The 12,970-nt window shown below is 41.4% G+C and overlaps 1 protein-coding gene across 2 annotated transcripts in view; it reads right to left on the bottom strand.

Moving 5' to 3' along the window:
* Positions 1 to 3,245: 3,245 nt before the first annotated feature.
* LOC118387363 (DNL-type zinc finger protein) overlaps positions 3,246 to 12,970 on the bottom strand; it is a 61,949-nt gene continuing 52,224 nt past the window's right edge. Inside the window, exons 1-3 of one of the 2 annotated variants that reach the window (XM_035775644.2) lie at positions 6,082 to 6,587; positions 5,148 to 5,287; positions 3,246 to 3,986 (exon numbers count right to left, since the gene is read on the bottom strand). In XM_035775644.2, the coding sequence (XP_035631537.2) occupies positions 3,824 to 3,986; positions 5,148 to 5,287; positions 6,082 to 6,384 (606 nt within the window). In that variant the 5' untranslated portion in view covers positions 6,385 to 6,587 and the 3' untranslated portion in view covers positions 3,246 to 3,823. Of the gene's footprint in view, positions 3,987 to 5,147; positions 5,288 to 6,081; positions 6,588 to 12,970 lie in introns of those variants that run through there. The other variant, XR_008142828.1, reaches the window with a different exon arrangement.

Raw genomic sequence — 12,970 nt, 5'->3', positions numbered from 1 at the left:
TGCACAGGATGATTTCTGCACAGGAACTACTGAACTCCAGACTAATCATGTATGGGCAATCAGTGTAAACTTTGTACAAACTACGGCTTGATCTAGTGTCAACATTATACCTTATTGATATTCTATATCAATGAAATACAATGGAAGGCACATAATAATCCAATTAGTAAAATAAAATATACCATATTCTATTCTCAATATCCCTACTGCCCCAAAGGTGTGTAGGCAGGGCAAGGAGAACACTGATTCTATCCAGAAGAAGAGGAAAAAGAAGAGGCTAAATGAGAAGGGAACCCAGGTTGAACTAGGCATGCGGGAGGATATCCATGACCTTGACCTCGCCCATTGGAGATTGGCTAGAGAGACATGGAGAACTGAGCGAGGAAACATGAGGGAGATTAAGGCGCTGTATGGAGAAATATTTAGGCTGCACCAACTCTTGGAGGTGGTAAGAAGAGCCCTTTTCTTTAATCAGACTTTCATATAAGTAGATATACTGTAGTCGCTTTAGATGTTCCCAATCCTGATACACAGAAAAAAGATCTGAATAGATAGAATAGTGAAATAAGAAGGCAAGAAATAACTGCACACTGGAAGTATTCTCAGCAAGGTCTGCATTCTTAGAATAAAGTTGAAAAGGAATGGAAGAATTTCTGAATTGGAATGATTCCAAGTGTGGACCTTCCCATTTTCCTAATAGGCTAATATACAGTAATAAAACATGTTCTCTATGATATTTATTACCCATCCACATGTAATTGTTTTAAGATAGTAATAACAATAACCATCAAGCTATTAAGTAATAAAAGTGTGTCTGTCATCATACAGATTGGGGTGGATAAAGGGTGATCAAGCAGCGCTCCACCTCCTCCATTATGTGTCCCGTCTCCCGACACTGCCAGCTTTCCCCTGGTACAACCACCACAGGTACCTCGCCAACAGCCAATCGGAGCCTGACCAGCATGCTGCCGGCACCCAGAAGGACCCACCTAAGAAACACTCAATCTTTCCCCCTCTGGACACACAGAGCTGCACCTCCCCTGATAAATGGCCTCATTCTCCGTCCAAGACATCACACCCACAACGCTTCACACCGATTTGCTGTCCCATCTCACCTCCTGGCTTCCGGCCCTCCTGCCCGGATGAGACAGACCCATCTGCAGGTCCACCGCAGGTCCCCATTGACTGGCCAGGCAAAGGTCAAGGATGAGGTTAAGAGGCCAGAGACTGCATCGTCTGAGGAATTGTCTGAGGAAGTTCAACGGAGAGGAGCAGAAATTGCAAGCATGTATAAAGCACAGCTGAAAGAGAGGATGGCCCAAAAGAGAAAGGAAGAGATTCTGAAGAAAATGGCAAACAGCGATGACAAGAACGATGACACTGAGGCCTCCTGCTCCTCTGCAGTAAAACCATCTAATACCCCTGCCACAGCCCCCGAATGTGCTCAAGAGGCAATCATCTGATCTATACCTGCCTGACGACATTTGTGAGGAGTCACTCACATGGAAATCCATTTACGAGGAGCTGTGCCCGCTCGCTCACAGAGTGAACACTGAAGCTGACTACATCAAGGCGCTCCGCGTCATCACTGAGAATGCTGTGACTCCCTCGTGCTCGTCTGAGGATGTTGTGTCTCAGAGTGTGAGTGAGGACACAAGTCAGGAGGAGTAGTGAAAGTGAGGAGAGCATGAGTGGACAACAGCAGAGATGTCTACACAGGGATCCTTATGGTAAGGAGGGACAGGAAGGAGATTGATAGTGGTAAAATGGAAGGGAGATTTGCAACCGCCAATGCAATGTCTATGATGGCGAGCCGAGGGATAGAAGAACTTAATGCCATGAGCTACGCAGACAGGATCAAATATTTCAAGTATGAGGCTAAGAGAAATGAAGAGATTATGAAGATTGAAAGGAGGAAGGAAAAAGCCAGGGACGAAGAGCTCAAAAAGTGGGAAAAGAGGCAGAAGAAATTGAAAGAGGAGGAAAAAAGGACAGAAAATATGGAGAAAAAAAAACAAGTTAGAGGCAGAGGAGAAACAGAGGATGGAGGAGGAGAGGAACAGGGAGGAACAGGGAAAAGGAGAGAATGAAGGTGTTGGAGATGCAGCAAAAGGCACGAGAGAAAGAAGACAAAAGGAGGAAAGAGGAACAGAAAAGGAGATTGAAGATACAGCAGGAACAAGAGAAGGAGGAACAGAAAAGGCAGACAAGGATACGGGACGAGGATAAGAAGAGAGCAGAGCTTCAAAGAATAAAAGATCACGAGGCCAGGTTCAAAATGGAGATGGAGAAACTGTATGAGAGAGAAGAGAGGAATGCACAGATTGAAAGAGAAAAGAGGCGTGCGCTGTGTCAGAAAAAAGGACAGACACAGAGAGCAAAACAGGTGGTGGCATACGAGGTCACGGCATCTACATCTGACGCCTCTGTGCGGAGGGAAGAGAGGGAGCAACGTCCAGAGACCGCTCACGCACAGTCTGCAAAGAGGAGAACAAGGAAGAAGCAGAAGAAAGCGGCGGACGAGGCATCGACAACTTTTCAGTAGATGACAAAAGAAAGGGAGCAGACAAAAGAAGAAATGTACAAGTCAATGCTCCTAGGTATGTTGATAGATGTAAATAAACAACAAATGAGTTTGTTTTAAAGAGTAAAAATAATCAAAAAAACGAGAAAATAAGTAAAAGGAGGAACAAATTATAAGGAAGCCAGGCCTGAGGGTGAAGAGGAGGAAACATGAGAGAGGAGGAAGAGAGACCAGAGTGGTTTATCAGGAGGGAAGTAGGAGATATAGAATTCAAGTTCTGATGGACAGAATCAGGAAGGACCATGGGATAAAAGGTCAAGTTAAAGTTGCTTTGGCTTCCTTTTGTCCTCTTTCTAAGCCTGTTCAAGTCTGAGATAGATGAAAAGAGCAGCCAAAGAAACAGATCTGTTGAAGCATTAATTGGAAAGGATGGGAGGGTTGGAGGAGCAGCACAGCTGGATGACTACATCAGGTAAGTGTTTACTATCAAAGCCTGTTCTCTGTAGACAACTGTATTAGTGTTGATAGAAGTGCATTTATGCAACGTCTTTCAACTACACTTCAACACTACAATTCCTGATCTCATGTGATTATTCACCTCAAGTGAGTGGGCTTTCAGATGTTTTTTTCCTGAAACAGATTGTGGGGTATGAGGTCTGTTGAAGCATCAATGGGAAAGGATGAAAGGGAGGGAGGCAGGAAGAGGAAAACACAGAAGAGCAGATGAGGTAAGTGCTTGGGCTTGTGATGAGAGGATAGGGGCTCCACAACCGGGGCTCATGATTGAAATTTCTCAGACAAATTGTATTTTCTGTGAATCCCATTCGTTCAATGTCTGTTTGATTAATTCCTGACGGAATAATTGTTTTACAGGAGCACTCTATGTTCTGCTTCCATGTGGATTGACAGCATTGCTTTCATGTGCTGCTGGAGGACATCATGGAGGAAGAGGGAGAGGGTCTATGATAGGCAGTTTGCCATGGCCCTAAATGGGCCTTTGAATGTTAATTCTTCCTGCTTCATATCATACAACTTTACAATAAAAATGAATTGCAAGCATCAGCCTTTTCTGTTTGAGTGTGATCAGTGCAGTAGTAGTAAGATTGGTGTAAACCCAAGGAATATTCTGGCAGTAGTGTTCAGTTGGTATAACATAGTGTGATAAGAAATTATCAACATCTTATGAAAACAATATGGAGAAAGAAATATCAAAAGAAGTGTTACATTTACTTAGTAATAGCAATTTTTCCCCTCATAGAGAACGATGTCCTTGTTGTGCGCACACACACCCACAGAGAGTTAGTCATGGTTTCCTGAGTCAGACTCTGGTGAAGGTTTCTTTGCATCTTGAGCAGTCTGTGTTGTATCCTTGCCGGACTCCTCTATAACAATCTCGAAGGCCGCCTCTTCTTCTCCCCTCTTCACTTTCTCCCCTTTCGCTGCAAGGATTTCCTCAATGTTCCTGTCGGAAAAATAACCAACATGAATAATAAAAAAGAATGATTCAGGAATAATACTCATCTGAAGGAGGCTACACACTTCATGCAAACAGAGCAAAGGAGCATCGTACCTAGAACTGTGTGAGAAAATGATGCTGCATTTGCGTGAAGTGTGTAGTGCCCTTTAGTCCACACAAACGTTACAACCTATTAATAAGGGATTTACTTATGATTCACTATGACTGCAGTTCCATTTCTCTTCTGTGCATATCACTATCAATAGGGATAATACATATCCTTGTAACACAGTCGTGGCCAAAGGTTTTGAGAATGACACAAATATTAATTTCCACAAAGTTTGCTGCTTCAGTGTCTTTAGATATTTTTGTTAGATGTTACTATGGAATACTGAAGTATAATTACAAGCATTTCATAAGTGTCAAATACTTTTATTGACAATTGCATGAAGTCGATGCAATGAGTCAATATTTGCAGTGTTAACCCTTCTTTTTCAAGACCTCTGCAATCCACCCTGGCATACTGTCAATTAACTTCTGGGCCACATCCTGACTGTTGGCAGCCCATTCTTGCATAATCAATGCTCAGAGTTTGTCAGAATGTGTTTTTTTGTTTGTCCACCCGCCTCTTGAGGATTGACCACACGTTCTAAATGGGATTAAAGTCTGGGGAGTTTCCTGGCCATGGACCCAAAATATTGATGTTTTGTTCCCTGAGCCACTTAGTTATCACTTTTGCCTTATGGCAAGGTGCTCCATCATGCTGGAAAAGGCATTGGTCGTCAGCAAACTGTTCCTAAGCTTCCAGTCTGTTATTCAAACTCAATCAGCACGACAGAGTGATCGCCAGCCTTGTCCTCGTTAACACGGGTGGGAGTGTTGACATCACTGACATGTCAACTGGTCCTTTTGTGGCAGGGCTGAAATGCAAGTGGAAATGTTTTGGTGGGATTCAGTTCATTTGCATGGCAAAGAGGGACTTTGCAATTAATTGCAATTCATCTGATCACTCTTCATAACATTCTGGAGTATATGCAAATTGCCATCATACAAACTGAGGCAGCAGACTTTGTGAAAAATAATATGTGTCATTCTCAAAACCTTTGGCCACAACTGTAGAATGCATGCATGTAAAATGTTCAGACCTATATTAACTTGGCTAACAACCTCTTTCCCTTCAGATCAGAGAACCAACCCAAGTTGTCAGCAATAATGTGGTGTTTTTCACATCCTGGGCAGGTCACTAGGACAACACCTTTATGATAGGCTACCTTGGATATCCTCTTCGTTGACCTGGTTGAGCACACCTGCATACAGATCAGTTACAGTCAAATAATGATACAGTTCATTAGAAGAGTCTGGGTGAATCTGAACTTTATAAAACTATCCATATAATCGTATTCATTATTATCTAAAAGGCAAAACTGATCTTTTCAGTTTGCTTCAGCAAGAGACAGAAACAAGCTGCAAATAAACACTCAACCTGGACAGTTTGATCTCAATCTCTTCATTCAAAGACTCAATCATGGACACTTACTGACAGTTGTGGCTGCTTTGCGTGATGTATTGTTATTGCGATGTGTGTTTTGTCCTATATTTATATATATATATATTGTAATGACACAGGCAGGGAGCAGGTCTCGAACAATTGACCTTCTAACCCGAAGTCCAGCACGCTCGTGCGGCAGAGTCGATTTCCGCGCTTAAAAACCCAGGGTCGTTACAATATATATATATAAATACATAAATATAGGACAAAACCCACATCACAACGACAGTACATGTACATTTTCATATATATATATATATTTTATCCCAGCAGAAGGTATTTTGCCTTTTGGTAGGCAGTCATTGTAAATAAGAATGCGTTCTTAACTGAATTGCCTAGTTAAATAAAAATAAATACAAAATAAAAATCCATCACACTCCTACTCTGAGATGTTTTGTGGATACGGGCCCTGAGTACCAGTGTTTTGATCACTACCTTTTACTTTGTTGTTGGGAAGGGCCTGTAAGCATGTCGCTTTTACACCAGTTGTCAACCAAATCTTGATTGCCAAATGATGTAAAAATAACTTCCATTTAAAATCTCATCCTTTACCTTGCATGTGTAAACCAAGTGGTAATGAGTTGAATGAATCTTCCCAATAGAATCGCTGCAGACGTGTGTTGTGGTAGAGAATTTATGTCGAGGTACGTCTCTTCGATACTGCCTGAAAGCTACTGGCAAAGTCGGACCACTGCTGTGTCTTGACTGTGAAGAGGACCATTGACTGGTCCCTGATGCAAGCGGTTGTACGTGCAGTAGTCTTGTCCTTGATAACTGAGTCCATGATCTCGACAAAGTATAACTTGTATGCCAAAATATACGATTCGTAACCCGGATTGTATTCTGTTGAAACATTGAGGAAAATTGCTACGAAAATATTTTAAATTCGGTACCGTTAAGCGTGTTGTCCTCAACGTGATTGACGCGTAAGAAAATGGTTGATTGGTTTCGAATAGAAGCCAATCGTTTTTCCATTTTAGTGACGGAACTCGCGTTACACCAATGAGAAACCACCATTTTAAGAAGGCGGGTCTATTGATCCGCACGTGAACCAATTAAATAATTGCAAACATTACCGCTTTAGTTTAGCTTGCGACATTTTTTGAATGTTTATATGTATTGGTAACAGATTATAAATAAAAATGAGCGACGAAGCTGTATTTGAAACAATTGAAGAGGTCAATAAGCATATCTCACACGTGGAAGAGTCAACCTGTGTGAAATATATTTCTTACCGTGTGGACAAGCGATTCAATGACCAAGGTAAACTAGCTCTCGACGCTGCCTGTAGGAAACGTGCATTGATCAAGCTGCAGAATACGCAAACAATCACCAGAGTAACATGGCTATCTTTCAGCAGTTCCATACTATTTAGCTACCGACATTGATTGATTAATAATCTTATGTAGTGATGTAACCTCCACAAACTACTGGTGTATTCATTAGTCGGATTCGATTGCAAACGTTTTTGTGTTGCATTTTGTAACGAAAACGTAGTTTTCTATTGGACACATTCAGGTAAAGTCCCTCCCCGTTTTAGTTCCGTTTGGTTCCTAGAAAGTAAACGGCTTCCGTTGACAACGTTTTTCAACAGAAAATGTTTTGCTGCAAATCAGACTAAGGAATACACCTCTGGACTCATGGCTCTTTCAATGTGTTCTGCTAAACAGCGTGGAAACCACAGGACCGGTTATACTCGGAATGGAAGTACGGCAAGGGTACTCCCTATGCCACAGGGGCCGGGCAAAGTGTGGATTCAAGAAGAGGCAGGAACTTGAGGATCAAAGGGTGCTACTATCTATGCTATTCTGAAATGGTTCAAGTGTTCCATGTAAGCTACAGATTGTTACACCAGTTAATGTGATGAACAATATTTTGGTATCCATTACTGGGAGTTACAGGTTAGATACCGTTTGGTGTAGCACAGAGAATTTTCCACCAACCTTATTGGCAATGCTGTCTAGGTCCTTAAATAATTTTGTTAGATCACAATTTCAGGTGTGACAAGCTGTAGCTAGGATGTATTTTGCATCTAGACCTGAAACAAATTCATTAGGGCACTATGGAAAAGCATTAAAAAGCATTGTCCAACTGAAAATGTAAAGGAGCTTTTCTTATTTGAGTAAAGGTTGTCTCTCCCTATTTAATTACATTTTCTTCCATATGGAGCCTGATGAATACGACCCTGGTTCCATCAATGCTTCTAGGTAGTTGAGGTTCACAACCAATCTCAACAATTCCATTCTTACCTACCACTCATTTTCTCAAAAGTTCTACAGCTGCACCATTGAGAGCATCCTGACTGGGTGCATCACAGCTTGGTATGGCATCAGCTTTGTATCTGACCGCAAGGTGCTACAGAGGGTAGTGCGTACGGCCCAGTACATCACTGGAGCAGTGCTACCTGCCATCCAGGACCTCTACCAGGCAGTGTCAGAAGAAGCCCCTAAAAATGATCAGACTCCAGCCATAGACTGTTCTCTCTGCTACAGCACGGCAAGCGGTTACCGATGCAACAAGTCTTGAACCAACAGGACCCTGAACCGCATCTACCCCCAAGCCTTAAGACTGCTAAATAGTTAATCAAATAGCTACCCGGACTATCTGCATTGACCCTTTGACTCATCACATACGCTGATGCTACTGTTTATCTATCCTGTTGGGTAGTCACTTTACCTCTACCTATATGTACATATCTACCTCAACCTTGCACATCGACACAGGTACACCGTGTATATAGCAAAGTTATTGTTACTCATTGTGAATTCATTCCTTATTGTTTCTGTTATTTTACTTTGTTGGGAAGGACCTGTAAGCATGTCGCTGTTGGTTTACACCAGTTGTTTACATGTGACAATTAACATTTTATTTAGATATTTCAGGAAACAGATGGCAAGGAAAAAAGAAACCTGTTGCTGAAAACCAAGAAAGTAGCATGCCCTGCTGTGTTCACAATCAGCCGCATTGTGAAGTTCCCTGGATTCAAGGTACGGGTGAAACTGTGTTTATGTTTATTATGTAACTCCAGTGACCGTGCACCACAGTCAACATTAGAATGCACATCAGACTAATATACATAATTATATCTGTGTGTGTGTGTGTGCGCTCGCTCCATACTGCATCAGTTGGAGAAGGACACATCACGGTTGAGGAGGGTCATGTCTATTTCCATCAAACAAGCTCTCCAGACAGACCCAGCCTCAGTGCAGTGGAAGATACAGTATTTCCTCAAAATACCCAGTGTCACTGACCACAAGGGCCATCCTATTGGAAAGGTATTACTATGTTATTACTATACTATGACCATGGGATCTATTGCATTGGACTCTCTTTAGGCTACATAATTAGTATCTGTATGTCTGTTCGGTACACAGATGTAATAAATCCTTGAGCTCTTGAAATTCCCTGTGGAATACAAGTGTCTGACCCTGTAACAGTGGTTAGAGGTATTTTCTCCCTACTTAACAAAAGCCACTCTCTCCTCGTTCCCTCGGGTGCAGATCAGATGGACGACAGGGTCAAAGGTTACATCCGAGCATTGGTGCAGCAGGGGGTGAGGAAGGTGAAGGAGGTAAAGAACCAGATGGTCCAGTACGTGCGGACGGAGCTGTTCCAAGACACGACCCCGCCGCCGCTGAGGCGCTTCTTCCCCACAGAGAAAACCATCCATGCCGTCATGGCTCAGGTCATCGCGGAAGAACACTACAGTAAAATAGACCTGGTCAACCTGCTGGTGAGAAGGCTGTGCTGCACTATCATTCCCACCTATTCATCAGAAATTTGGATTGTCTTCTGAGATAAGGCCATTGGGGCTGGTGGTGTTAGCTGTATGATTTCACTGCAATTTATGAACAGTTTGTATGCATGTCACCCACCCTCTTTGAAACACTTGTTTAAAGGGGCATTTTACTCACTATTGTTTCATTAGTCTTTTTGATATAGTTCCAAACATTCTGCATGAACACAGGAAAAGGAAGGAGAGGTTGTGAGTTAACTGTAAACTGCTGGGAAGGAGAGAGTGTTAATGTGTCCACTTTGGACTCACCCTGTCCCAGAGATGATGTCTATGTAGTTAATCTCATTGGTGTATTCGTGGAAGAGGATACACGTCTGGTCTGAAATCATCTTGAACGCTGCTAGTATTAGTTACCTTTCTGTCCACTGTGTGGATCAGAGAATCTACCATTAGACGGTGCATATCATTCCCACCAGTGGTGTAAAGTACTTAAGTCGTTTCGGGTATCTGCTTTTATTTCACTACATTCTTAAAGAAAATAATGTACTTTTTACTCGATACCTTTCACCTGACACCCTAAAGTACTCATTACATTTTGAATGCTTAGCAGGACAGGAAAATGGTCCAATTAACACACACGGTCATCCCTCGTCTCTCTGATCTGGCAGACTCACAAAACACAAGTGCATCTTCTGTAAGTTATGTCTGAGTGTTGAGTATGCCCCCGGCTATACACTCATTTTTAAAACAAGAAAATGATGCCGCCTGCTTTGCTTAATAGAAGGAAATTATTTATTCCTTTGATACCTCCGTATATTTAGAACCAAATACTTTGACTCAAGTAGTATTTTACTGGGTGACTTGAGTAACGTTCTTTTAAGGCATCTTTACTTTTACTCAAGTACGACAATTGGGTACTTTTTCCACCACTGATTCCCACTGTATTAAAAAAAACATTAGTGTTAGTGTTCATCTCTCCAACTGTATTCGACACTCACCCAGATCATCGTTGATCTTGTAGGGGATAGAAGTGACGCCATCTTTCTCCGGCCAAAGTGACTTCACAGCTAATCGGTCTTCCTGTAGGACAAAACACCTAGTCTTAAATCCAGCTGTCACTAGAGTATTGGCCTCGGATATTAACTTATTAAATTATTTCTGCGTTTCCAGAAATTATTTCTTAACATTCTGAATGAAAAAAACCTTTTCATTGTCAACTTAAATGACTAAAACCAGATTAAGTATATAGAAAAAGGTAACAGCAATATACAGTGTACAAAACATTAGGAACACCTGATCTTTCCATGACAGACTGACCAAGTGAAGGTTTTGACCCTTATTGAGGCCACCTGTTAAATCCACTTCAAATCAGTGTATATGAAGGGTAGGACCAGGTTGACCTCTCTAGGGTATGTGGGACGCTACCACCTGGCCAACATCCAGTGTATTCAAATACAGAAATACTCAGAAAAATTCAGAAAAGATACAACTATTTTACATAGGTTTAAAAAAATTGACTTCTTGTGAATCCAACCATGGTGTCAGATTTCAAAAATGCTTTACGGCGAAAGCATACCTTACAATTATTTGAGATCATAGCCCAGCAGACAAATCATTAAACAGTAACCAGCCAAGTAGAAGAGTTACACAAGTCAGAAATAGAGATAAAATTAATAACTTAGCTTTCATGATATTCATATGGTTGCCCTCAGAAGACATTCATTTATTCAATAAATGTTTATTTTGTTTGATAGTCTCTTTATATCCAAAAACATCCGTTTTGTTCACGTTTTCTTCAGTAATCCACAGGCTCAAACGCAGTCACAACAGGCAGACAAATCCAAATTGTATCCGTAAAGTTCATAGAAACTTGTCAAACAATGTTTATATTCAATCTTCAGGTTGTTTTTAGCCTAAACAATCAATATTTCAACCGGACAATAACATTGTCAATATAAAAAGGTAAACAAGAAAGGCACTCTCGGTCGTGCTCATGAAAAAGCTCTGACACGGCAGGGTCCACTCATTCAGACTGCTCTTACTCCCTCATTTTTCAGAATTACAAGCCTGAAACAATTTCTAAACACTTGACATCTCATGTAAGGCAGAGGAACTGCAATTTGAGTCCTAAGTCAATGGATACTGTAATGGCATTGAATAGAAAACTACAAAAAAAATCCTACTTCCTGAATGGATTTTTCCTCAGGTTTTTGCCGGCCAAATCAGTTCTGTTATACTCAGTCAATATTTTAACTTATGGCTGCAGGGGCAGTATTGAGTAGCTTGGATGGAAGGTGCCCAGAGTAAACTGTCTGCTCCTCAGTCGCTAATATATGCATATTATTATTATCATTGGATAGAAAACACTGAAGTTTCTAAAACTGTTTGAATGATGTCTGAGTATAACATAACTCATAAAGCAGGCAAAAACCTGAGAAGAAATCCAAATAGGAAGTGAGATCTGAGGTTGGTCGATTTTCAACTCAGGCCACTTTTCAACATTGCAGGCTGGTGGTGCCATGCTGTGGGGTGCATTTTCATGGCACAAATTGGGCCCCATGATATAAGTGGCGCAACGTTTGAATGCCACAGGATATCTGATCAGCGTTGAAAAGCAGGTGCATCCCTTCATAGCAGCAGTATCCATCTACAAATACTTTTTTTCAGCATGATAATGCACAATCTCCGAAAGCTAGGATTGTCTAGGAACGGTTCCACGAACATGACAGTGCATTAAGCTTACTGCAGTGGCCTGACCAGTCACCAGATCTCAATCCAATTAAGCTTCTGTGGGACGAGATGGAACAAGTTATTTCAGAGTAGAGATCCACTACCAGCCAACTTGGTAGAACGGTGGGAAGCATTGGCGAAATCATGGGAACAGCATTCCTGTGGAACACTTGACACCTTGTAGAGTCCATGCCCCAACAAATTGAGGCTGTTCTAAGGGCAAAAGGAGGTGCATCTCAATATTAGGAAGGTGTTCCTAGTGTTTTGTACACGAGAGATTTTGTATAAAATTTGATAACTAATAATCACCTCAATACATTTTTTTTAAACATTCTGGGAGAATCTAAAATGGCATGAATGGGGGCCCCATTGATTTTATAATGATTGAGTCACTCAGAGCATAACAAGCAATATGCCACGGGAAAATGTGTTATCACTGGCCCACAGTCACCCTTAATGTCAAAGTGGAATTATTGTTCCATTTTTACACTAATTATACATTTAAAGCTAAAACATCTTGAGTCAATAAATATTTCAACCCCTTCGTTATGGCAAGCCTAAATAAGTTCAGGAGGGAAAATGTGCTTCACAAGTCAATTATTTACATTGACTTACTGTGCAATAGTTTTCAGCATGATTTTTGAATGACTACCTCATAACTGTACCCCACGCATACCATTATTACCTTAGTCCCTCAGTCGAGTAGTGAATTATAAACATACCCGTAGATTAAATTCAAATGTCATTTTAGTCAACATTCTGTCTTGAATGATTGTCCAGTCATTAGCCTCAGGCTGTGTATCTCAGAAGTTGGTATCACAGTTTGATTGATTCATCATCCTAAAACACAGTAACAGGACTTAGGCAATAGGGATCATAGACTCACCGAAATCATAATGTCTCCCTCCACAACAGCAATGTCGAACTGTAAGTCCTCTGAAACAGGGACAGAGGGTGTGAAACAAGCACACTGAC

Source organism: Oncorhynchus keta, chromosome 9 (genome assembly GCF_023373465.1).
Source record: "Oncorhynchus keta strain PuntledgeMale-10-30-2019 chromosome 9, Oket_V2, whole genome shotgun sequence".
NCBI classification, from domain to species: Eukaryota; Metazoa; Chordata; class Actinopteri; order Salmoniformes; family Salmonidae; genus Oncorhynchus; species Oncorhynchus keta.
This window is presented reverse-complemented; position numbering and strand designations above follow the sequence as displayed.